Here is a 25660-nt window from a genome sequence, read left to right on the forward strand (position 1 = left end):
GAGGGGCCTACTACCTGATATCTCGCAGCTTGGGGCCGGAGTTTGGGGGTTCAATTGGCCTGATTTTTGCGTTTGCCAATGCAGTGGCTGTAGCTATGTATGTGGTCGGATTTGCTGAGACTGTTGTGGATTTACTCAAGGTGCGTTATATTTCCCACCGTACCTATGGGCGAGTAAGATCACGGTTTTGGCAGAATTATTGGAGAAATGTATAAGTAAAATAACACAATGTTCCATGACTAAGACACTCGGACTCTGTCCGTAGCTGTCGATTTCAATCAACTAGGTCAGCAGTAAAAATTCATTAAATAAGTATTAACATATACACAAGAGTACGAAAACATTCACAAAACAGAACTCAATTTATTGTAGGAACTAAAATTCAGCCCGTACAATCCCAACCGGCTGTATACTTGCTGGGACATGCGACTGACCTTAAGCCCTTGTATCACTTTAGACAGGACAAGGCGATAGAGGGGAAACCAAGTATTGCTCCTACTACATATTAATAATAATAAATGATGACACTAGCTCCTAAGTAAAGGTACTAGGATAATTATTGGATAATTATCGGAATGATCACAGCCTAACGTGACATTACAGTTTTTCGGGCTGATAGGAAAAATCTATCTATCTATCTACTATGTACCCTGGTCATATCCCTCGAGAGGGGTGACCGAAAGCAAGACAAACACATACAAAAATAAAGAAAATTAAAAAAGGGAAAAAGTAGCAAAAACACACACAAAACTTTTTGGACCATGGCCAACCCAAATGCCCAAATACCCAAACAAGTTGGACACCTGTGTGTAGCACTATTTAGTTACCCTATATAACACGCTACAGTGGGCATTTGCACGTCACACTGGGTATTTGTATATTGTATTCTTTTGGCTTGATTATTGTACTGTTCTCAGCTCAGGGATGCTGCTGGAAATGTGAATTTCCCTTCGGGGATGAATAAAGTATCTATCTATCTATCTATCTATCTATCTATCTATCTATCTATCTATCTATCTATCTATCTATCTATCTATCTATCTATCTATCTATCTATCTATCTATCTATCTATCTATCTATCTATCTATCTATCTATCTATCTATCTATCTATCTATCTATCTATCTATCTATCTATCTATCTATCTATCTACCTCACACTCTTCTGTTCAACAGCAGGGCCCGACAGTTTTTACTGGTTTACCCCTATCGCATTACACAGGTGTCCTGCCCATCCCTGAGAACGCGTCCAACATCCCACTATCCTTTCACAACACCTCTCCACTCATTCCTAACACCAACAAGAGCTCTAGCTTCCTTTATCTTTAGACCTCTTTCCTGCAGTGCACTCATAACACTCTCCATCCACGTCAATCGCGGCCTTCCTCTTGGTCTTCTTCGATTTACTTCTCTTCAACATTCTCTCCTCATCCATCCTCTCCATGTGTCCAAACCAACCGAGTACTCTCCAATCCACACGCTTGCTCAGTTCCACTACGACTCCAGTTCTGTCTCTCACAATTTCATTTCTCAATCTATCCAATCTTGTCACTGCTAGCATACTCCTCAAACACTTAATCTCAAAAACATTTAATTTTCTTTTCAGATCTGCAGTCAGGCTCCAAGTCTCTGCACCATACAACACAGTCGGCACAATCACATTCTCATACAGTCCCCTCTTAACATCCATACTCATCGCTCATCACTCTCCTCAGAACACCCAAAACCTTGCTTTCTTGATTCACTCTGTACAATACATCACACTCCATTCTACCATGCAGCCACACCACAACCCAAGTACCTAAAGCTTTCAACTTCTTACAGCACTTGTCAATGCAACCTTATTTCTAACGCCATGCCCACTCCATCACGTGAACACTTCATCACCTTACTCTTCCCAACCTTCACTCATAACATACGCCCATCACACACACTTCCAAACTCCATTACCAACCTTCTCAATGTTTCCTCAGAATCAGCCACAAGTGCTGTGTCCTCTGCCAACAACAACTGACTTACCTGCCACACCGTTCCACTGTTATCCATCATCTCTACACCTTTGCCAAATACTCTTGCATACCCCTCTCTCACCACACCATCCATGTACACATCAAACAGCCATGGTGACATCACACACCCCTGTCTCACACCAGTCAACACAGGGAACCACTCACTTGTCTCACTCCCTACTCTTACACATGCTCTGCTGTTCACATAAAAACTATTCAATGCTTCCAACAACTTTCCACCCACTCCGTACATTACCATCACCTGCCACAACGGCTCTCTATCAACTCTGTCATACGCCTTTTCCAAGTCCATGAAAGCCAAATAAACATCCTTACCTTTTGCAAAATATTTCTCACACATCTGTCGTACTGCGATCACCTGATCCACACATCCTCTTCCTTTCCTGAAACCACACTGCTCCTCCATCACCACCTCATCCGTTCTTCCTCTCACTCTCTTAATCAAGACTCTTCCATACAGCTTATCCAGCACGGACAACAAACTGATACGTCTCGAATTGCTACATTCATACTAAAGGAAAAATATATCTGATAATTAGTCACCTAGTCTGCCATACTATAATATGAAATCAGCTGACAGAACTTGTAAGAAATATTCCGAGCATTTATGTATAGTGATTTTTGTGTATTAATTCCAATTTAATTCAAATTGACTAGTGCGCTAATTGATTGAGATCGAAAGCTGCGGACACAGTCCAAAATCACTATCTTAATTATGGCACAATGTGTTACTTTTCTGATTTGTTTTAAATATAAGAAATTACCGTGAATAAGTTCATTTTTATTGTTGTTTAAACATGTGTCATAAAATCTGGCGTGACTTGTACAAAAACATAAAGTTCTCCTTTAAATTTGCACATAAAGCTTTTAATCAGGAGCGCTCTGTAGTCCGAAATTGACGGTCATCATCGGTGGACAGAAACAAATTTACTGTAGTTCATATATGACCTGTTTGTATTGTTTTCCTTCAGGAGCATGATGTTCTTATGGTGGATCCATTGAATGACATTCGAATCATTGGCGTCATCACTGTGGTGCTGCTGTTGGGCATATCTGTAGCTGGAATGGAATGGGAGGCCAAGGTTAGCACCACATTGAGTAGTTTTTCCCGGAAGTCTTGAGCAGTGTAGATGTTTTGGGCTTTTACTGCAATGAACTAAAGCAAATCCCGTGGCTACCTACAGGCCCAGATAGTATTGCTCTTCATCCTCCTGGCGGCAATTGTGAATGTGTTTGTGGGTACCTTTATTTCTCCCACCGCTGACAAGAAATCCAAGGGAGTTTTTAATTATGACGGTAAGAAAAACGACTATACATACCTGGAAACATGTTAGTGTTGTCTTGAGATACAAAACAAATATTTTTGTTTTCAATGACAATAGCAATCAAAAATATTGCACAATATTGTCATCAAATATTCAAAAACAATGAAAAAATACTCTATATTTGGAAATTTAATGCTGCAATACAATGCATAGCTACGCTCCTCCTAATATAATTCTCCTTCCTTGGACCAAGGGGTTACCATCATAAGTCAATGATAAATTTGCTATTTCCCAAATGTCTGTATGTTGCATAATCAAGTTTATTGTTACCAAACAATCCTTGCTACTCATGATTGGTGGCAATTAAAACCAACAGAAATAGCTGGATTAAAAGGTGTACTCAAAAAGTTAGTCCCTCTAATCTCAAAGCAACACTGTATTTAGTCTATTTTGAAATAATTCTTTCTTCATTTATCTTTGCAGCGAATATCTTTTTGGAGAATTTCCCGCCAGATTTCAGGAATGGGGAGTCGTTCTTTTCTGTGTTTTCCATATTTTTCCCGGCTGCAACTGGAATCTTGGCAGGAGCCAACATTTCTGGAGACTTGCGGGTAACTTATTCCTCAAATAAACACACTTTTCATCTTCTTCACCAAACATGTCAACTGCAGTTGTAAAATACAAACGGGCAGTTGGCTAAAATAGCTTCATGCTATGTTCTAGGATGCCCAAGATGCCATTCCTAAAGGCACTTTGTTGGCTATCTTGATCACTGGAATCACCTACCTGGGTGTGGCCCTCTGTGTCTGTAAGTACAATATTGCCAAAAACCAGTGGCCTGCTGTGAATTTTACACTTGAGCCCTCACTCCATTCTGAAAAAGTAATGTGGCGTTCGCGACTAATGAAGAAAAATCCCATTTTCTCCAGGACTTAGGTCAGGGAAGAGGTGATCTCCGATTACCCCGGGCGCACCGCGCGCCCAGTTCTCTGGGCCGTGACGCGGCACCTAAATCCTTTGTGATGAAATCTAAGTTAAACAAGACTATATGAATAGAAACCATGAACAATGACGGTTGAATAAGAAAATTAAGTCAGCGAAAGAAAAGCTCAGCCTGACCCTTATGTACCAATCACGCACAAAATTCCAATCAGGTCGGCTTGGGCTCGGGCTTAAGATCTTACTCCTAGGCTAAAAATTGGTGAACAGAACCTATGCCCACTTGCAAAAGGCTTGATTGCTTAAGAGTTGTCCAACCTTTTGCTATTAAAATAACAAAATATATTGTGTTTCTTTGTGCAGCTTTTATAAAGTTTTTGTGTTTGGCTGTTTTTGGTGGATCACCTCCCCCTAGCCAATCATAGTTTGTGAAACCATTTATGTTTTTCAATGCGTGCTAACTGGCTTTCAAATCGGATTGGCTAAACCAACAGCTTTCACAAAGACTGATATTACATGACACGACCTTGGGATTTTTTTGTGAAGGCCACCGGGTAGATTTCTGAGCCTGGCAACAATTAATGGCTGAAATGTGATTGATTAAATTTAATGAAACGAGGCTGACGGACAATTTTAAAAAAGAATGGATGGACAAAATATAATTAACACCACATGGTATCAGATATTTTTTAGAACAGCCAGTTCAAACTTTAATTTTCCCTATTATTAATGATGAAAATATTAGAAAAATCCTCTTAATCTGTTGCCAGCTGCCAGTGTTGTTCGTGACGCTACAGGAAACCTGACTGACCTCATCAGCCCCGGTGTGCCATGCGAAGGATCGGCTGTTGCCGCCTGTCAACTCGGCTACAATTTTTCTTCCTGCGCTGTAGAATCATGTGCATTCGGTGCCATGAACAGCTTCCAGGTGAACAGCGCATAACAAATGTCAGCCTCAAAAACTGAGCAAATGTTTTAACAATGCCCTCTTTTGACCTTTTTGGGCAACAGGTCATGACTCTGGTGTCAGGCTTTGGTCCTCTCATCATAGCTGGAACGTTTTCAGCCACGCTCTCATCGGCCCTGGCTTCTCTTGTTAGTGCTCCCAAAGTCTTCCAGGTCAGACATTCACAAGCGTTCTTATGACACTAAACTACTTAGGGTTCTTGAGGAAACTGTGACACTTTTTATCATTTGGAGCCTCTTAATGATAAAACCTTTCATTCACTTAACAAAAACAATATTGATTCGAATAATGACCCAAAACACATGATCATATGAGCGTCAATTTTTGTGTAAGTTATACTTATAAGTCAAGAATGTTTCTTCATTTTATGTAACATGAGGCTCACATAGCTGACATGATTGTCTGCCAACAAAATGCGATAGGTACCCCCAAAAACACAAAACAGTGTGAAGGTCTGGGCATAAAAACGAGGCGAAAAATTATGCAGTTTAGTTGCTTTGAGTCTCTGTAGTTTGTCCTTCCTTGTACTTTGAAGCAGTCATTTTTTTGTTGCACTACACACTACAGCGAAATACAGTGGTAAACTATAACTCAGTGTCTATTTGAGACTGGACAATGAACGCCAACTGAGATGTTTTTGTCCATTTTCAACTTGTCTTCTTTTGTCAAAAATGATAACCACAGAATGCCACAGAATGATACCTCGGCAGCATATAATAAATCTAGAGGTCAAAATTTACACAGTGTCTCTTTATGGATTTTTGTGTGGTTTATAGCTTAAAATGAGCAAAAGATCTGCTAGATCAGGATTATTATTATTATCTATTTTGGTATAGAGCAAGTTAAATAATCTTAAAATTTGAAATGTTTCATACTTAAAACAAAAAAGATTTTCAGCCTACAGATTTTCAGTGCAGTGGCAGAACATTAATGTACTTTGCTATAGTTTGATTTATCTTGTAAAATGTATGATGTTGTCCCCTGGATGGCAGACAATTTAGCTTGTTTTAAAATTACTTTTGAGATTTTAAAAAAAGTATGTATACCGGTACTTTAATAATATCATTTCCAGAATGAGAAAATTATTCTGTTGTTCATCCTATCAGATTTAATTTTAGATGATATTTTCTTTCATTTTTTTGTGAAGAAAATATACTAAAATATGGCAACATATGAAAAACAGTCCTTAATTTCCCGCATATTTCAGGTCAATGGAGTAGAAATATTTTTTGCAGTTGATTTCTTCTTTAGAGACATTGAAAGTCCATGACTGCCCTTGATCCATTGTTTGATGTGTGTCTCAGGCGCTGTGCAAAGACAACATCTACAAGGCCCTGCATTTCTTTGCCAAAGGTCACGGCAAGAACGACGAGCCCATCCGTGGCTACATTCTCACCTTTATTATTTCTGTGGCCTTCATTATCATTGGTTGGTTAAAATGTCTTCATATTTATCTTGTGATGAAAATGTGGTTATTTGAGCATTTTAACTTGAATTAAATTGTTGTGGTTTGTTTCTTCAGGGGATCTCAATAGCATTGCACCCATCATCTCAAACTTCTTCTTGGCGTCCTATGCTCTTATCAATTTCTCCTGCTTCCATGCATCTTATGCAAAGTCTCCAGGTGAGCATCTTTAATTTAACTCATTTGAATTTAATTTAATTTAATTGTCTTTATTGATATCAAAGTTGTGAAACATTGGATGCAACGAGATTAGGCATACAGCCTGACAGAGGCCAGGGTAAAACATGTAAAAAAGACTTTGAATAGAAAGAGGATAAAATACTTAAATAAAGGATAAATAGGCACAAAAAAATTACAAGGTAGTGCTTAGAAAACTAGCTTAAGTTATAATGATAATGCGATGAAAAAGAATAGTGCATCGTAACAACAGTGTAACAAAAAGAAGTGCAATAACATTTAGCAGCAAAAGTTGAAAAACACAAAATAGGTCACAATTTTGACAGCGTGTGTGACAATACCAATATTAGATCCTAAATCACTGGGGAAAAACTCTTTAGTTCCAAAATTTTGAGGCAGCCTGTTACAAGTTTTTCCTGAATGATTTAGGATCAGTTTCCAATCTTTTGGTTTATCAGTTGTGAACTACTAACCCGGCCCATCACGTCTTTCCAGGTTGGCGGCCAGCCTACAAATACTACAACATGTGGTTGTCTCTGCTGGGTGCTGCTTTGTGCTGTGCTGTCATGTTTGTCATCAACTGGTGGGCGGCACTGCTCACCTACGGCATCGAGATCCTCCTCTACATTTACGTCACCGTCAAGAAGCCAGGTGAGCAGAATGAACAGCCATCAGTTTTTGAGCTTTGGTAAATTGGTGCTTAACTGTTGATAAAACTTTCCAGACGTAAACTGGGGCTCATCCACTCAAGCGGTGACATTCGTTAGTGCGGTCAGCAATGCTCTATCTCTGGCTGGAGTAGAAGATCACGTCAAAAACTTCAGGTAACTGCCTTGCAGGTTCAAACCTCATGAAGCCTTAATGCCTCCGATATGCCTTGCATGGCTTACTCTGCTATCAGTGTGTGAGTGTGTCTGTGTGTGTGAATGGGTAAAGTCTGAGGTGTATTGTAAAGCGCTATGGAGGTCCTATGTGACTGGTAAAGTGCTACATAAATGCAGTCCATATAACGTTTACCATCTTGTGTTGAAATTGGCAACACTAACAATTATTAGCTTGTCAATTTTGACCTGGGATCTAACTCAGTATTGACCACCAAAAATGACAAGAAAGGAGTATCACTCCCTATAGTTAATACATCATTTTAACAATGTATTCATATCTATATATTCCCACTTAATTTTATGGCCCCTGAGACACATCGGTTATTACAACACTTTATTCAGGAGGATTTCGCTCAACATTTTTGAGTTATAAAACAATATGAGCTTTAAATTAGTGGAAGCTGTGGTTTGACACATACCTATTTTCTTCAGGCCCCAGATCTTGGCATTAACCGGGGCTGCTCGCAGCAGGCCAGCTCTGCTAGACTTGGCTCACTCTTTTTCCAAGAACTACGGACTCTGTCTCACCTGTGAATTGTTTTTGGTGAGGTCACATTCTACAATGCGATGTGTGCAAAGATTAGCGTGGGTCAGCGAAGGCAATTTATGTTTCCATTAATCTTTCCAGGGTCCAAGAGTAGAAGCCTTGCTAGAAATGAACGCCGCTATGGAGAAAAACCAGCAATGGCTGAAGAAGAACAAACGTAAAGCATTTTACACCGCCGTAACCTGTGACAAATTCCGGGAAGGAGTCGATACTCTGCTGCAGGTCGGTATAAAAATGTGACACAGAAAAACAAACCAACTGACCCAGAAAAATCAATGTCGTTAATGTATAATGGGAGAATGAGATGTACACATAGCAGCTGTTTTTATTGACCATTGTTGTCCCTCAGAGATACACTGAGTATCCATTGGTATGCGCTCAAGGATCTGGCAAGATGCGCACAGAGTTAATGAGAAGCAGGAAAACAATCTTATGGCTTCCACTATCACACTTCAGATAAGGCCTCGTTTCATTGGCGGCATTTCTGACTTCAAACAATTCATTGGCCTAAAGGCTATAATTGATTAACACAGTTCAGGATGAGGGCCCAGAGAAACAGAAATTGTGGCTTGATCGGAAAAACATTTCGGTCCTTACATAATTTTTCAAGCACAACACCAGACATGACGTGAAATACAGTCATCCCTTGTTCATCACGAGGGTTGCACTTCAAAAAGAGTCCTGCGATAGTCAAAACCCATGAAGTAGAATTTAAAAAATTGTATTTCTATAATATACAATATATATGATTGGAACAAGATAACCACTATGGATCTTCAAATAATAACACTAACATAGAATTGCAATTGAATGATTGGTCTTTATTGTCGTTATAAAACAGTACAATGAAATTGGAGGGTTTCTCCTTTCAGTGTAAGAAAGCTATGTCGAGAGCAGCTGGCTAGCTGCACGCTAGCATCGGGGAATCTCGGATGAGCTTGGTCTCGGTGATGATTAAAACACAACAGTGACAAATGTCGCAGTTTCCCAAGAGTTGTAGCACTAGGTCATCTGTTTCATGGGTAACGGATCTGGCATTGGTGAGATACAGGCTTAGCAGGGCTGGCTTGTCATACGTTTTTAGCTGCAGTAGACCCACTTGCAGCCTTGATAATTCTCTCTCTCCCGATGTCACCTTGGTCTCTTTCTGAACCCGATAACAATCCACGGAGCACCCGGTGATAATCTGCAATTCTTTCCACGCTTCTGACTTTCCTCAGAGTCCGATTTAGTTGATGAAATTAAGTTGATGAATTAACTTTCAATGTAATGAGCCACTAAAATATGAGCTATCGTCGGTTTGTTTGGGTGGATACATTGACTTGTGTGCCCGCCCCACTGTTTAAATGACAGCATACACAAGCCTATAACAGTTGCGCACTCAGTCACACCTACCCAAAACACACACACACACACATATACACAAACACACATGGACACAGACACAAAACACACTCAAAGCCCTCCGCAACCTACCCCAGTGATAGCATTTGTGGTGTGTTGCTTGCTGCAAAACACAATGCACAATGAAAACGGAAAAAAGTGAACCGCAATACAGCAAAGGATTTCTGTATCTGATTGGAATCTCAGCTTCATTCAAGGGATATCCAAGGGAAGGTTGATTTGAAACTATGCTAAGATATGATGCCCATGATGCCACAGAACTAATGCAGGTTTTGGTTTTGTTTTTCCCATTAAAAATATAATGCTTAACAACGCCTACAGGGGGCAGGTCTCGGTCGCATGAAGCCAAACACGCTGATGCTGGGCTTTAAAGGAAACTGGAAGATGGCAGGGTCAGAAGAAGTCCAAAGCTATGTGGGAGTTCTGCAGTGAGTTATTTACATAAATCCTCAAATAACGGCCACACAGCTAACACGATTGGGAATATGTTTTTTTTTTCTCCATACAGCGATGCTTTCGACTTTGAATATGGAACACTGATTTTGAGGATGAACCATGGACTTGATGTTTCTCACATTGTTGAGGCGGAAGGTCAGTATAAAACCAAAATACTGGAAGCACAAGTTCATTGATACAATACAGTATATCTATGGCCATATAATAGCCATCAAAAGTAGGGGTGGGCTATACTGGGAATCCGATCCAAGTAAATACATGGTAATATCGATTGATACAGATCCGATACAGATATTTTTTGCTTGGAAATGTCATAATCATTGAATAATTAAACCCTCCACATAAGTTAGTTTTATATTTCTGATAAAAACATCACAAAGATTCTAGGAACTAAAATGTTTCATTTACTATCAAATAACTACAATTGAAACTTTACAGTATAAAAAAAATAAATAAAGATATTTATATTATGACTGTTTCAGAACAAAAGCCAAGGGAGTCAAATTAAAAAAGCAACAATATAACAAAAATACAAATATAACAATGTCAACGTGTCAACGATACCTTCCATTGCACAATTTTTGGAAAATGTTTGAAAGGGCAAATAATGTAAACGATACAATCCAAAAAGTCAAAAGAGTTAGATAAAAAAAAAAACAGCAACGGTGACATTGGATTTAGAGGGTTTTGTTCAGGAACAGTAACATGTTTACATTTTTCGTTGCAGCTCGTTGCTCTCTGTAGGGTGGACTTTTTTCACTTTTTGATGTAAAGTTGCCACTGTAGAGGACCACTTTACCACACTAATGACACCTAGCATTGTCCTTTACTGTTATTGAAAAAAGTACACACCCCGCTGCCCTTCCCGTTTGTTATATTTAGATTCTGATAGATTCTAAAGCGGCAGGCAAGATATAGCAGCAGGCCAGGTAGGGAGTGGCGCTAAATTTGCCTGTCAGTTTTACTAACAGGCATAAACTTAGAGAGTGACTGAGAGCCCTTGGTGAGAGAGACAAGGGCTGTGCTATCTACATTCAGAAGTGGCACGTTGACAAGATTGGTGGAGGGGTGATGTATCAATCTCTGAACAATAGTATTAGATCCAAGTAGTGGCTTAGTATCGATAATATTGATAGTTAGATTGATCTGCCTACCCCTAATCACAAGACTAACAAAGGTCACTGCATGTAACTGGTAACAAGCTAGCCACATGTTGGTAGCTAACTAGCTAAATTTTACGGGAATATGTGGGATTCTTTTGTGCTTTCGGAAAAGACAAGTATGCTGTTTGATTAAATTAAATTTGAGATGAATGTTTATTGTGAATTACTTGTGTATCATTACACAATAATTAGCTGTAGTTAATAATTGTTAGTATTAACTATTAAATAGTAGCATTCGAGCACGTCACTGTATTGGGAACATTAATACATATTTATTTTTAAATGACGGTTAAAAGGACATTGCATTGCGTATTATTTAGTGTCTCCTAGTGGTTAAAAAAAACCTAATTCATTGAAAAAAATGTATTTGACTATTAGTCAAAAATACATGAATTATAATATAAACATGCATTTGTTTGAATACTCGTAGGTTGAGAAATGATTATATATTTTACATGGTAGATGATATTCTTTTCTGCCATCTTGCTCCTGTGGGTACGCAAAAATAACCTTGCGAAAGGCCGGGCAAAAAAGAAAATTGGTGCGTTTCGGTGACTTAGTCTCAGTAGTTTGTATTCTGCCTTGTGCTTTGGAGCACTTGTTTTGGGTTGCACCAAAGAAAACAGCTATATCTGGTAATCAAATATTACACACTGTCCTTGTTAGCTTTTATTGAACTCATGTTATATCAAGGATTTCTGTTTGAAAATACTCAATGTGATTTTTATCAACAAAACTTGTTTTGGGTCAGGTTTATTGGTTGACATTAGAGCTGCAAGCACAAATCAATAAAAACGATTAAAAACGATTATTAAGAGCATTGGCAACAATCATTGTGTCACACGATTTATGTGCAACTCAGCACGTTGATTCAATGCAAATAAGAGCGATCCGACATGCATTCTCCTCCTATCTTGCCTCTTTTTATTTTGCACTTCGTAAACAAGTATCTTACATATTTTCAGGTGTTTAGAATTGAAGTGAACTGATTTGAATTGAATTGAATTCAAATGAAATGAAATGAAATTAAATGAATTTAATTGAATTGTCACTGTGGGCATTGTTATCAAAGTTGTAAGACATTGTATCCAACAAGGTCAGACATGGCCCTTAAACATGTAAAAAAAAAACTTAAAATGGAAAACAAGATAAAAGACTATTAGGATAAAATGCAGAAAAAAATATTTACTACATCGAACTTAGGGACTGGCTTAAGTAATAAAAGTGCAATGTTTGTAAAAGAAAATGAGTAGTGCATCATAACAACTATGTAATTGAAGAAATACAACAACATTAAGCAACATAAAAAAAACTATTCACAAGGTGTAATTTTCACTGTTTTGTGCAATAATATTTAACAGGGACAAAACAGTAAGACCCCCAAAATATTGCGAGATATGTTTTGAATGTTTTTGTTTAGGGTGATGATGGCCCTGGGGAATAAGCTGTCTCTGAACCGGATGTGTCTTATATAATGTTGATATCCCCACTACAGTATCACAAGCCGGCAATGTCCCCTAGACTGGGCAGAGAGCAGCCGAAGATCTTTTGGGCTGTGTTGATTACTCCATATGTTTTTCCTGTCAGCTGCTTTGCTCACAGCATACAATACTGTGATGCTGTATGCCAGAATGCTCTCCACTATGGCTTTGTAAAAGGATTTCAGCGGCTTCTGTTTCAAGTTGTTTCTCCTGAGAACTTTCAGGAAGTGGAATCGCTGTTGTATAGCATTCATTTCTATGGATTTGTTTTATTGTTTTTTATCATAGAAGAATCTGTTGTTTTGTGCAAAACTTTGATATTTGATAAGAAAGGAGGAAATTACATTTTAAAATGCGAGTCATTGATTTATCGAAAAAATATTCGACAGATTCATCAATTAGTATAATAACTGTTTTTTGCAGCCCTAGTTAACACTGTAACCACCACAACCGATTAATAAATATTTGATTTTAGTGTCAGAATTTCTCGCCTAATACATGTACTCTGTGAAATGTTACGTGCATTACTATAGTTTGCCACGGTGCAGCCCTGTCCTGTTATACTGTTAATATTTTTCCTCAGAGGAAATGCTCAAATCTGCAAAAGAACAACAGGAGCTGGACAGCGACTTCATGTCAAATGGAGGCAAAGCCAAAGGATTGTTCAGGAAGTCCAGAAAGTCTACTCAGCAAGTGCTCACCACCCGAGGTAAGGTTTAATGCACTATTCAGAAGGCCGCTATTGAGAGATAAATCTTTTTTTTTTTTATTGCTGCTTTGGACTTACTGTCTTCGTTTGGAGCAGCATTTGTTAAATGGAAGCAATGTTTTTCTGCCCTTTTTTGGAAACATCTGGAATCCCATTAGGATACACGAAAACACAATGATTTGTCTTGAGATACACACTCACAATCACACCGCTGCGACTTGCCAAGAATCCCTGCATTCGAATGCGGAAATCTAAACTTCTTACTTGTAATTTTGTTGAAACAGACTCCTCCAGATTTTCCGTCATCGTTCTGCCCCAGTGTGTTTCAACCAGTGTGCCGCGAGACTTTGTCAAGTGTGCTTCAGGAAATTTCCCAATCTTATCTTTGCGACACTGTGTAGTACACGAGTGTTGGACAGGCGGCCCGCGGGCCGGATCAGGCCCGCTAAGGGATTGAATCCGGCCCGCGAGACAACGCTGAGGGAAGCGCAAGAGAAAAACCAGCTGCAGGTTGAAATATGTCCACTTGATGGTGCCTCTCACAAAGATGCTCAAGTTGAATTTCTTTCTCTCTCTCTTTTACTCCCTTTCTCTTTTCCTCCCTCTCTCTTACACTCTCTCTATCTCTCTTTTTCTCTTTGTTCTTTGTCTCTTACTCTGTGTCTTTTATCTTCTTTTGCTCTCTCTTCATTTTTTCCTTTTCTCTCTTTTCACTTTTTCTCTCTCTCTCTCTCTTGCTTTCCCCTTCTCTCTTTCTCTCCTTCTCTTTTTCTATTTCTCTTTGGATGTCTTTTTCTCTCTCTTTCCCCCTCTCTCACCATTTCTCTTTCTATCCCTTTTGTTTCTCACGGTCTCTTTCACTTTTTTCTCTTTCTTTCTCCCTTTCCTTGTCCCACACTCTCCCTTTTTCTCTCCCTCTCTTTCTCTTATTTCTCTCTCTCTTTTCTCTCTAATCTACTAGTCAGACCCCCTAGAATATGTTTTATCGTGTGGCCCCCGAGTTAAAATGGGTTTGACACCCCTGGTGTAGTATCTATGCTTTCTTCCACTGACTGATGAGTAACTGTATCACTATCTGCACCAGTAAGTGCCAGAATATTATTATTATGTTTTTATTGTTATATACCAATTATACTAATTAAGATTGTATATACTCATTCAAGTAAACTTATCTCAATACTAGTAATAGTTTCACTTTTAACCAGTGGTCCACAAATTACGGCCCACGGGCCAGTTAAGGCACGCTTCCACATGCGGCCCGGCCCCCTGAGAGTATTTTGACGTGCATTTGTTTTAACATAAAAAAATAACTCAAAGGTCAGGCGCGTGTTTATGGTTGTAATGACACCGATCCCAAGTTGAGGCTGTGTAAGCACTGAACTTATACCACTGCACCACCAGTGTTATGGGTGACATTTGAAAAGGCATCGGGATTTATCTCACTATCTTTAGTTACGGCACCAGAGAAGAATGTTAATTTCCTAGTGCATTTCACATGTGTAAAATGACACTAAATTTGTCACATAAAATCTACACAAATTAACATTAACATAAATTAACATTAGTCTCTGGTACCGTGACTAAAAAACTAAGCTGAACTTGGACCTAATAAGACAGACAGTTTATATTATATGAATTTTTTGGAGGGAGTGAAAAACCCACATAGTGTTATTTGATAAATTTGATCTCATAAATAGTGTAATTTTTTATGATGGGACTTTTTTCTGTTAATAATCCAGAAGGGTTCTTTAATTGTGGCTTTCTGGAATACAATAAATATTTGCATTTAGGCACTCCTGCAATCGTTTCACTTTTCTGTTTCAAACTGACCCCAGCCCCTCATCACAGAAGTTAAAAGCGATGTGCCACTGTTTGGGGTCCCCTGCTTTAAAGACATAAAAGTTTAACAATTTTAAAGTAAGTTCTTTTTTGGTGATACATTTACTCCTATTTAACCTCTACTCGGATCAAGAATACATTTGCATCCGACAAGAAGTCTCTTGTTTTTCGTACCAATTTTGCATTCTACTTCTGCGGAACTGTAAACCTCAAGAACGTGATACGCAGTATCTGATTTACAATTATCCGAGTCTCACGCCGCCAATTTTTGGTCTCCTTCTCAGTGTCGGTGTGCAGCCCCCCACCGCAAGTTGCCCAGATGAACGAGAAGCTTGTGCAGGCCAGTGCTCAGTTTAAGACCAAACAGCCCAAAGGAACGCTTGACGTGTGGTGGCTCTTTGACGATGGAGGTGGGTGACACTTGTATTGTTTAGAACTACAGTAATCCCTTGCTTTATCGGGGTTTACTGTTCGCGGTATTGCTACTTCGGGGAGTTTCATCGTGCATTCTGATCTGCTTGTGTTTGCATGTGCTGTAATGACGTTGCCGTCTGAGCTTGACGAACCTACATTAAGTAGACGCAAATCTTTTTCAATTTCAGGTTTTTGAAAGGCCGTTATGCGAACAAAACACTGTAAACCTACAAAAATACCAAAAGATACTTTCTATCGCCAACAAACTGGTCTTCTTGACCCGCTAAGCATGCTCTGGAGCCGCATGCGGCTCTTTGGTGCTCCGCAGTGGCTCCCTGGCGATTGCCAAAAATGATAAATGATGGGAAAATCTCTCGAGGAGTACAAACAGGACACATTAGTAACATTTTCCAGTAAAAATATACAGACACAGTATATGTTTCTTTCCATATGACCGTTTTATAAGGGTTTCAATTTTTGCTGTTCCAGACAGATTTTTTATTTTTTGGTCCAACGTGACTCTTTTAACAGAGAGTAAATCCAACATCTGATGTGAGATGTCGAAGGGCTTTTTTTACAATAAAACAAATAAAATATCTAAAGAAAAATAGACCGGGTTTGCGAGTACATAACAAGGCTGTAATGGTTGCACTTTGAAAAATGGCTCACAACCATGTATACACTAAGGAACGAAACACAGAAGTTAGTGGAAATTCCCAAGGCGTCAGTCCTTCGTCTGGACTGAATCCTGTAGGTGGTTTGATAAGACCCAAGGTTTTTCTTTTAAAAGTAAACCAAAACACCACTTTAAACAGGGGTTCGGCAGGCCAAATGAAAATATTAATATGAATGAATGAAAACTTTATTTCGAACATTAAAATAAAAACAGGACAAAAACAATGAGTCAACAACAAAATAATGTTACATAACATGTTTGAAAAGGGGTAGTCAGAAGCAGATGCTTATTTTTCCTACCCTTTAGATAGAGATAGATAGATAGATAGATAGATAGATAGATAGATAGATAGATAGATAGATAGATAGATAGATAGATAGATAGATAGATAGATAGATAGATAGATAGATAGATAGATAGATAGATAGATAGATAGATAGATAGATAGATAGATAGATAGATAGATAGATAGATAGATAGATAGATAGATAGATAGATAGATAGATAGATAGATAGATAGATAGATAGATAGATAGATAGATAGATAGATAGATAGATAGATAGATAGATAGATAGATAGATAGATAGATAGATAGATAGATAGATAGATAGATAGATAGATAGATAGATAGATAGATAGATAGATAGATAGATAGATAGATAGATAGATACTTTATTCATCCCCGTAAGGAAATTCACACTTTAGGGCAGTCTACCCCGTTGTTTATTAACAGATTAACATGATGCCCTAGGGGTGCTTGTAGCGGAGTGGATGACGTCACACGCCAGTCCAAAAGTTCGACATCCCTGCGGCAGATGGAAATCTTTTTCTTTGTGTCCAGGGATACACCACCTTGTGTTAGCGAGTCTGTCTCCTCTCCTCTTTATCTTCCCTATTAAATACATTTTACAAATCCTCTTCTCCTCTTGTGTCTAATATGACAAAATCTCATGGATATACTTATTACATAGGTCAGATATCAATATTTATAATAATTACAATAATCACATATTTTATACACTAATCTTCAAAATACGCATCCCTCAACGTCATAATGCCACTAGATACCAAACATCACTGTGGCACCAATGATAATAACAACAATAAAAATTAAAATAATATAATATTATAACAGTTATGATATAATAATAGCAACAATAACATATAATAATAGCAACAATAACAACAAAGTGAACTATAGTTTTAAACGCAGTATTTCCAATCTCACTCATATCCTTTTTTCTTCATCCCTGTATTTCGCCAGTAATGTTTTTTGTATTTAAATTTGAACGCATGAATAGCTGGACATTGTTTGATCTCATCTTGTAAATTATTCCAAAGTTTGACTCCACACACAGACACACACATACTTTTCCTGGTTGTTCTCACCTTTGGGATTATTATGATTATATATAACGTTTTTTATGCTGATTTTTGTGCAATTATCAGAGTCATGGCCCTAAGCAAAATAAGATTTGGAGCCCCCCTAATACTTGATCATTTGCATACCTATTAGATCTCATTCCCTGTTCTACTCTGTCATTACGAATACACTTAAAATACCAGATGTTAGATGTTTCTGTTGTAGTTAAATTGGTATCCACAGTGACTAAAGCCACAGAAGCAGAAAACAAATATGCAAATTTGCAAATTGATATTTGGAAGAGTGAGCAACTTTATGAATCAAAATATAAAACCTCAAAAGGCAGCCAGGAATGTTTTACATATGTTTTATAATCTGAAATTCTACAAAATTAAACTACAAGAGCAGCCTGGGGTTGTGTAATTTACACAATATATTCAAAGTGATATAGTACAAAGTGGGGTGCAGAAAGTAATTTAGGCTATCTAAAGGTAATAAAATAAACACATTTTTCACTTCAAACACAATCAACTTTATTATTTGTGTTTTAAATTGAGTGCAACAACAAATAATAATAATAATAATAATAATTTCCTTGTATTGTCATTCTGTGTAACAATGTACACAGAACGAAATGTCGATTGCACCTGACCCGTTGTAGCGAGCCGATGCAGCCGCAGCCAACAGAGGGCGCCGCCGACCACTTTTTAAGTCTTAGGAATGACTCAAATGTACTGAAAAAACTCAAACAAATACTAAAATGAATAACGAAATGCACAGCGGTACATGAAAGAAGGTAACAGAAATGTTTTCGTTTTAAATTTGTTGCAACAGAAAAATGTCCAAAAAATGATTAAAAAAAAAAATATTTCATAGTCCTCTCTCTTCATTTTTCTCTTTGATCACCTGAAATGTATACAGTATACTTTTTTGCAAGATCGTGTAATCCGTTGGATGTACACGCCGTAGGAAACTACTATCTGTTAACATATTTATTTTGTTATTGTAAATTAACCGACAATTAATAGTATATGTCTACATTCCTCACTCATACACGGACGTTAACAGCTCTTGGGGGCCCCCTAGTGGACGCGGGGTCGTAAGCACCCGCTTAGTTCGCCTTTGCCTTGGGACGGCTCTGGCCATGATTGCCCCCAGGGTCCCTTAGAGCAGTTTTTTCAACCTTTTTTTCGCCGAGGCACGTTTTTTTCGTTGGAAAATCTCAAGGGACACCATCCTCCGAAAAAGTTCAAAATTTAATGCCCGGCACTACATTCACGCTGTTGTCTTTTAGCTTAAATTACTATGTTGCTTGACGTGACAGTAGAGTTCTTTTTTAATCTATTCTGGATACTGTGGCTCGGGAGGTAACACAGGTTATTATTTATTTTATACTTTTCCTGTCATTTGGGATTTTTTGTTTTTTTAGAAACAGAAATAATACTTAAAACTACCAAAAAGTATCAGGCAGAGACATTTGTTACTACTATCCATCTTTTTTTTTTAAATGTAGAATAATAAAAAAATAAAATAAAATAAAACACAAAAAACATGTGCAAGGTTTTAAAATTATTTCGTGCATGATTGTTATTGTCTGTGCAAATTTAAACATTTCATAAATTGAAAGGGTTCAGTGGAAAGCCTTTAGAGCAGGTTGGACTTCTTTATTTGAAGGCCCCTCTCCGTGTTTCCCTTACAAGTTCAAAATCCATCGATATCTTCTCTCCTTATTTTGAGTGTCTACTTAAGTTTAAACTTACCATTTTTATTTCAAACTAAATAAGTTATTAGATATATTTTCCGGTAGTACTTCATAATCATATGATTATGTAAAAGTGATGGAAAAAAAATGTAACCGTTTGTCGGCTGATGGCCGGCAGAAAGGAAAGATAGTGAATAATGGCAATGTTTTTTGCAAGGGTACAATCAGGCAATTTCTCACGGCACACATGTGTGCCCCGGCACACGTGTTGAAAAACACTGCCTTATTACTGATTCTAAAAATACATATCTCAATTTTTGCATTTATGTTTTGATTGAATGAAATGTTTTAGTGAAAAAAGTCAGAATAAAAAGGCCTAAAAAAATAGATTTGTCTTTCTGAAATGGCAATCCGCTATTTTACGGGAAATGGGGTGTCATGCACGTTATAAAGCCGGTCTGGCGTGGAAGGAAAGGAAGGGACGGACAGGGTTGACAACGAATCAGGATATCAATAATAAACAGGACCAAAATAGAGGGTAACAAAACTGGAACCCGAAATTAAACAGGACAAAAATAAACGGGAACAATACCGGACTAAAAATAGCAACAGGAAAACAGGACCGAGTCAGAACCCACATCTTGTGGTGCAGAAGTTCGTTTGACGGGCTGACCACCGAAGCAAGAGAGCGCTGAGCTTTATATAGACAGAAATCCAATCTCGCAACGAGCCGCGGCTGGCGCCCTACGGGCAGGGTCTATTGGGCGCCATGGCAACCGTGATACACACGGGCAAGGCCAATTGGGCACCATGGCAACCGACACCATGACACCAAGCATGTTGTGTGAACTATGCTTTTTAGCGCTGAGCTTTCGACAGAATGTGTGTCATGATCGGAATCTGTATAATTTTTTTTTAATTACGTTTTTCGAGTTTTTCCTTGCCTTCGTGTAGGTTTTAGGGGATGGTGTAAAATTAGTCTGTAGTGTGCAATAGTCTGTGCAGCCCTTCGAGACTCCTTGTGATTAAGGGCTATACAAATAAACAGGACCTGACCTGACTTGACAAAACTGGAAGTTCAATGCAGTTTTCCATAACTTCCACATGATGGCGGTGAAGTGTCTTGTAAAATAGATCGTGTATTAATCAATACAGTTGTGCAATAAAACAGCAAGATTAATTTCAAAATTATAATTAGACAGTAAAGAAGTTATTTGTCAAAAAAAAAAAACATTTATAAAGTACTTTACTTTTATTTTTCAAACAAATATTTGAACCTGTGAATTCAATTTGTTCTTGAATTATCATCTAAATATATCTTCTAAACTACGTTGAAAATTCCGACATATCTGTGTGTTTGTGTGAGTGTGTATGTTATTTTTCAGCTTCGAAAAGCTGATTTTCAAGAAAATGAAAACGGTTGTTATTTAGGCCTCTACGAATGTCTTTAGCTGCGTTTGTTGTCAAGGCATCCCCAATAAAACAGAATAACCCACAAATCTGCTTTCGTGTGGTATTTAACGCCCCCTCTGGCGGCCATATCGGGTACTGCAGTGCGCGCCCACCAGCCACTCCAAGCAGCCGAATTCAACGCTGGGCCATTTCCCACGTGAATAAATAATAGAACGATTAAGTAAATAGTTTTTGGAACGCAATCCCAGAGGGATTATTGTAGTATACTACCCACGTTGTCTTTGGGGCTCCCAAGGAGAGTCATTCTTATATCGCTTCCATTTGTGATTTGTTACCTTTCCCCAGGTCTCACCCTGTTGCTGCCCTACATCCTCACCACCAGGAAGAAGTGGAAAGCTTGCAAAATGAGGATCTTCGTGGCGGGGCAGCCCGGGCGCAGCGAGCTTGATAAACAAGAGTAAGTGGAATCAGCTCATCGTTTTACTATCAATTACCGCCCGACGACCGCAGCTCCGATTAACTGTCAGCGCGGCGTAGCGAGGGCAAAGGCATGAAATTAGAGGAGATGTTTCTCGGCGGTGAGTAAACATCCGTTTACCGGGCCCGTGGCAGGATGAAGTCTCTGCTGCAGAAGTTCCGGATCAAATGCACGGAAATCATAGTCATCGACGACATCCACGTCAAACCGCGTAACGAAAGGTACATGAGGAAGCATCTGCTCGCTCCGGCATCTTCTTCACAACGTTTTTTTTTTGTGATGTTCTCAGCTTGAAGAAGCTGGAGGACATGATCGAACCTTTCCGCCTTCACGAGAGGACCAAAGACAGCACGCAGGTTGAGACCATGAAGAAGACACAACCTTGGAAGATTACTGATGACGAGTTGGATGAATTTGAAGAGAAGGTATTTGAAGGGCGCCAGGGCCGTTGCTGGCTCTCAGAGGGGGCATATCAAATGCATTGGGGTACACAAGTATTATTAACCACCTCCTCATTATTTTTTTGCCCAGCACCATACCTGTCAACCTCCACAGTTCCATGCCTGTACAAACTGCTGTATTTTTCCGTACAAAATACAAAATAATCGTAGACCATATTTTTTTTTTCAGAATGATGCATGATGGGAAATCCCCAGGCGGCAGACGCATGCGCACAGTAGCATTAAACCACTCGCTTCGTTTGCAACGAAAAAAAACGATACTGAGATAGAAGCTACTGCGGCGAACTCCTTTGACTTGATTGATTTGCCGTTTCGTGAAAGTCAGCGTATACCGGATGGTACCCATAATTGACAAATTTGCGTTTCTCCGTATAGATTTCCTTGTACGTCGTACTCGTCTTAAAATGCATAAAAAAACGTACTTTGTACGGCAAAACCGTAAAGGTTGACAGGTATGAAGCACTGTTATCAATAAGCTTTTTTTAAATGTATAAAAAAAATCAATACTTTTAAGACATTTTGTTGTGTCATGCATGGATTCCAGTTTAAAATTGCTTAGAATAAAAAAGTTGAAACTATGGCAGAGTGAAAAAAATAAATGTTATTACAATTTAGTAGAATAATGGATTTTTGAAAACCCTATTAATTCATTTCGAGCAGAATATTACATTATTATGATTGGTAATGACCTGAACAAAGGGAACCCTAAAAAACCATTTTTTCACATTTTTAAAAAAATTTTATTTTCTTCTTTTGTTTATTTAATCCCTCGAGATGTTTTCTTCTTTTCCCTGCTTTTTTTCTTACTTTGTTCTCCATTTTCATTTTTTTATTTTATTTTTTCTCCTTTTCTTGTTTTCTTAGCTTTTCAATTCTTTTTTATTGTTGCCTGCTTGGTTTCTTTTCATTTTTTCCTCATTCGTATATTTTATTTTACTCCTTTGTTCCCTTTTTTATCTTTTCTTTTTTCATGCTCTTTCTTCTTCCTTCTCTCCTTTTTCGTTTTATGTTTTCTTTATTTCGTCTCTTGTTTTTTTTTGTCCAAACGTTTTCTTTTTTCTCGCTTTTTCCTTTTTTTCTTTGTTTTTTTTCTTTTCTTTCTTTTCTTCTTCTTTGTATTCTCATTTCCCATTTCCTTTATATTTTTGTTTGTTTCCCACCCAGCTTTTTACTTCTTTTTTCTTGCTTTATAATTTTCTTCTTTTTCCTTTTTTATCACTCTTTGTTTGTGATTTTTCCATTTTCTCACACTGCTCTCACCACTATGTCCAGTTTTCTTCGGGTGGCAGAGCATGTCCATGGTTAGGTACCTTTTTTCAGTAATCACCTGTTGTTCGGCTATTCAGAAAAAAACTTTGTTTTGTGTACTTGAATCATTCTGAATTGATTTTTTTATTAAGAGTAAGTCATTGCAGGGCTTATTATTTTTAGGTTTCTCTGCTAAAAGTCCATAATTTGGGTGGTTTTGACATACATATACCTCATTTTGTGTTTGCGCATGTTAAGTCTGTAAAAAATAGCTGAAGACATTGAAGTGGTGCGTTTTTCTGGTCATTTTGTTAAAACACGTAAATCTATTTTATTATCTTTGGTTTGAACTGCACATTTTTTTCATTCAATACTTTTGAGAAGTGGGATTTTTTCTTAATTTGGGTCGCGGCTTTTAATTAGGTTTGGATCATGGGTGCTCAAGTCAGACCGGTTGAGAACCACTGCTCCAAAAAAAAATAATAAGAAGAAAAAACATTCTTGCAATTAAGTCACTTGAAGTCCCCATTAGGTATCTACTGCAGTCCCTGGTGGTTTTCATCCTCGCTTTCGGTTGCATTACATCGACATTTCGTAGTCAAATATTACTCATTGTCCCTTCAAGATTGAAAATCACAGATTTAAAATAACCACCGAACAAAACCTTCGGTTTTTCAGACCAACCTGCAGGTTCGACTGAATGAGTTGCTTCAGGAGAACTCCAAATCAGCTAACCTGATTGTGGTGTAAGTATAACCATACAGTATAAACCTCCTTTCCAGCTCCTCTGTTTAAGAGTCTGACTTGGAGTCTGTGCCTCCCTTGCAGGAGCATGCCAATCGCACGAAAGGAAAGCATATCAGACTTCCTCTACATGGCGTGGTTGGACATTCTGACTAGGGACCTCCCGCCCACCATGCTCATCAGAGGGAACCATAAGAGTGTGCTTACCTTTTATTCCTGAGAGCCTCACACACCAACCAAGAGTGCTTGAAATAGGTTTTGCGGTGATGAAAAACCATCTTCATGACTGTTGCAGAACGTTGACTCCTGAAATAAAAAACATAGAGCTCGGGGGTGTCAAACTTACGACCGACGGGGCAACGTTAAGAGAAACTCAAGAGGAAAAAAGAGCTGCAGATTTAAATATGTCCACTTGATGTCGCCAAAGCAATGCGCCAATTTCAACACAACTGGAACTGTATTTATAACTCTTTTTTTATCTCTCTCTCTCTTCATTTCACTCTGTTTATTTCTCTCACTCTCTCTTTCACTTTTTACTTTCTCTCTCTTCTATCTTCTATCTCTCTTTTTTCTTTCTCGCAGTCTCAATCTTTCCTTTTTTGCTTTCCTTCTCTTTCGTTGTCTCTCTTTCTCTTCTCTCTTTCTCTTGTTATTTTATCTGTTCAACCTCTATTCTCGCTCTGCTTTCTCTCTTTTTCTTTTTTTCTCTCATTCTTTTCTCTCTTATTTTCTCTCTTTCTTTTTCATTGTATTTTTCTTTTCTTTATCTCTCACTTTCTCTCTCTCGCTCTTTACCCTGCTCACTCTTTTTTGCATTTCTCTCTCGCTCGCTCTTTCTCTTGTTCTCTCTCTCTCTCTCTCTCTCTCTCTCTCTCTCTCTCTCTCTTTCGCTCTCTCTTTCTTTTTAATCTACCGGTCCAGCCCCTGTGAGAATGTTTTTTCTAGCATCTACTCCTGAGCTAAAATGAGTTTGATACCCCTGATCTAGCTACACATCAGTGTGCATTAACATTCATCTGACTACAGGGAAATGCTTATCCGACTGCTTGTGTGATCACATTATCTAACGCGGATGCTTATGGATTGTTTTAGATGCATAAGCAGCACACATCAGAGATCCTGCAACTACAGTAAGGTTGCTTTAATAGAACTGTTCACGCAGGTACAGCCTCGACCTGTTACTGTGAAATACATGTACAGTCAACTGTAGCAGTTCACTTTCATTAATCAGCATTTTTGGGGAATAAATAACGTTTTGATAAATGATTTAGGAGCATCTTGTTAGGTGATCCGTTATGTTGCCGTAACCGTTGTTTCATAAGCCCAATCATTACGAATGTCTGCAATGCTATTTAAGTGTATTTGTACATGCAGTTGCTTTTAAAGAAATGATTTTTGAATAAAATGAATTTTCTGATGCTAATTATCTTTCTGTCATCTATCAATCAGTTGTTTCAGCAATTACACTACAGTTCAAAAGTATGGGGTCGCTTAGAAATGTCCTTATTTTTGAAGGAAAAGCTCATTTTTTTAATAAAGATGGCGTGGAACTAATTAGAAATATGCCCCATATCTTGTTAACGTGTAGATAACTATTTAGCTGAAAATTTCTGTTTTTTAATGCAAGTACATGAAACATATAGTACTGGTTTCCATAGTTCCCGGTAGCAGGAGTCTCCAGATCTGACTCAGATACATCCATCCATCCATTATCTGCACCGCTTATCCTCAGTTGGGTCGCAGGGGTGCTGGAGCCCATCCCAGCTATCTTCGGGCAGTGGGCAGGGGACAACCTGAACTGGTTGCCAGCCAATCGCAGGGCACACAGACAATTC

General features: G+C 38.3%; 1 protein-coding gene across 1 annotated transcript; it reads left to right on the plus strand.

Moving 5' to 3' along the window:
* Positions 1-25248, plus strand: slc12a1 (solute carrier family 12 member 1). Its single transcript, XM_088334320.1, has 22 exons — positions 1-140; positions 3001-3111; positions 3214-3325; positions 3778-3905; positions 4018-4102; positions 5004-5161; positions 5245-5352; positions 6505-6628; positions 6723-6824; positions 7338-7493; positions 7567-7666; positions 8159-8270; positions 8355-8495; positions 9999-10105; positions 10186-10268; positions 13361-13486; positions 15610-15735; positions 21240-21351; positions 21507-21593; positions 21662-21797; positions 23760-23827; positions 23910-25248. Exons 1-22 carry the CDS (start codon positions 96-98, stop codon positions 24043-24045), a joined length of 2463 nt encoding a protein of 820 aa, XP_088190446.1. The 5' UTR covers positions 1-95; the 3' UTR covers positions 24046-25248.
* The last annotated feature ends 412 nt before the right edge of the window (positions 25249-25660 follow it).

This window comes from Urocampus carinirostris, chromosome 4, assembly GCF_059441175.1.
Source record: "Urocampus carinirostris isolate Australia breed hairy pipefish chromosome 4, RoL_Ucar_1.0, whole genome shotgun sequence".
Taxonomy (NCBI): Eukaryota; Metazoa; Chordata; class Actinopteri; order Syngnathiformes; family Syngnathidae; genus Urocampus; species Urocampus carinirostris.

Excerpts from the sequence above, each read along its gene's own strand:
- slc12a1 (XM_088334320.1), top strand. The coding sequence starts at position 96 with ATGTATGTGGTCGGATTTGCTGAGACTGTTGTGGATTTACTCAAG. Across the intron at positions 4,103-5,003 it reads GGGTGTGGCCCTCTGTGTCT|CTGCCAGTGTTGTTCGTGAC; the intron begins GTAAGTACAATA and ends ATCTGTTGCCAG. Across the intron at positions 21,352-21,506 it reads AGCGAGCTTGATAAACAAGA|GATGAAGTCTCTGCTGCAGA; the intron begins GTAAGTGGAATC and ends GGCCCGTGGCAG.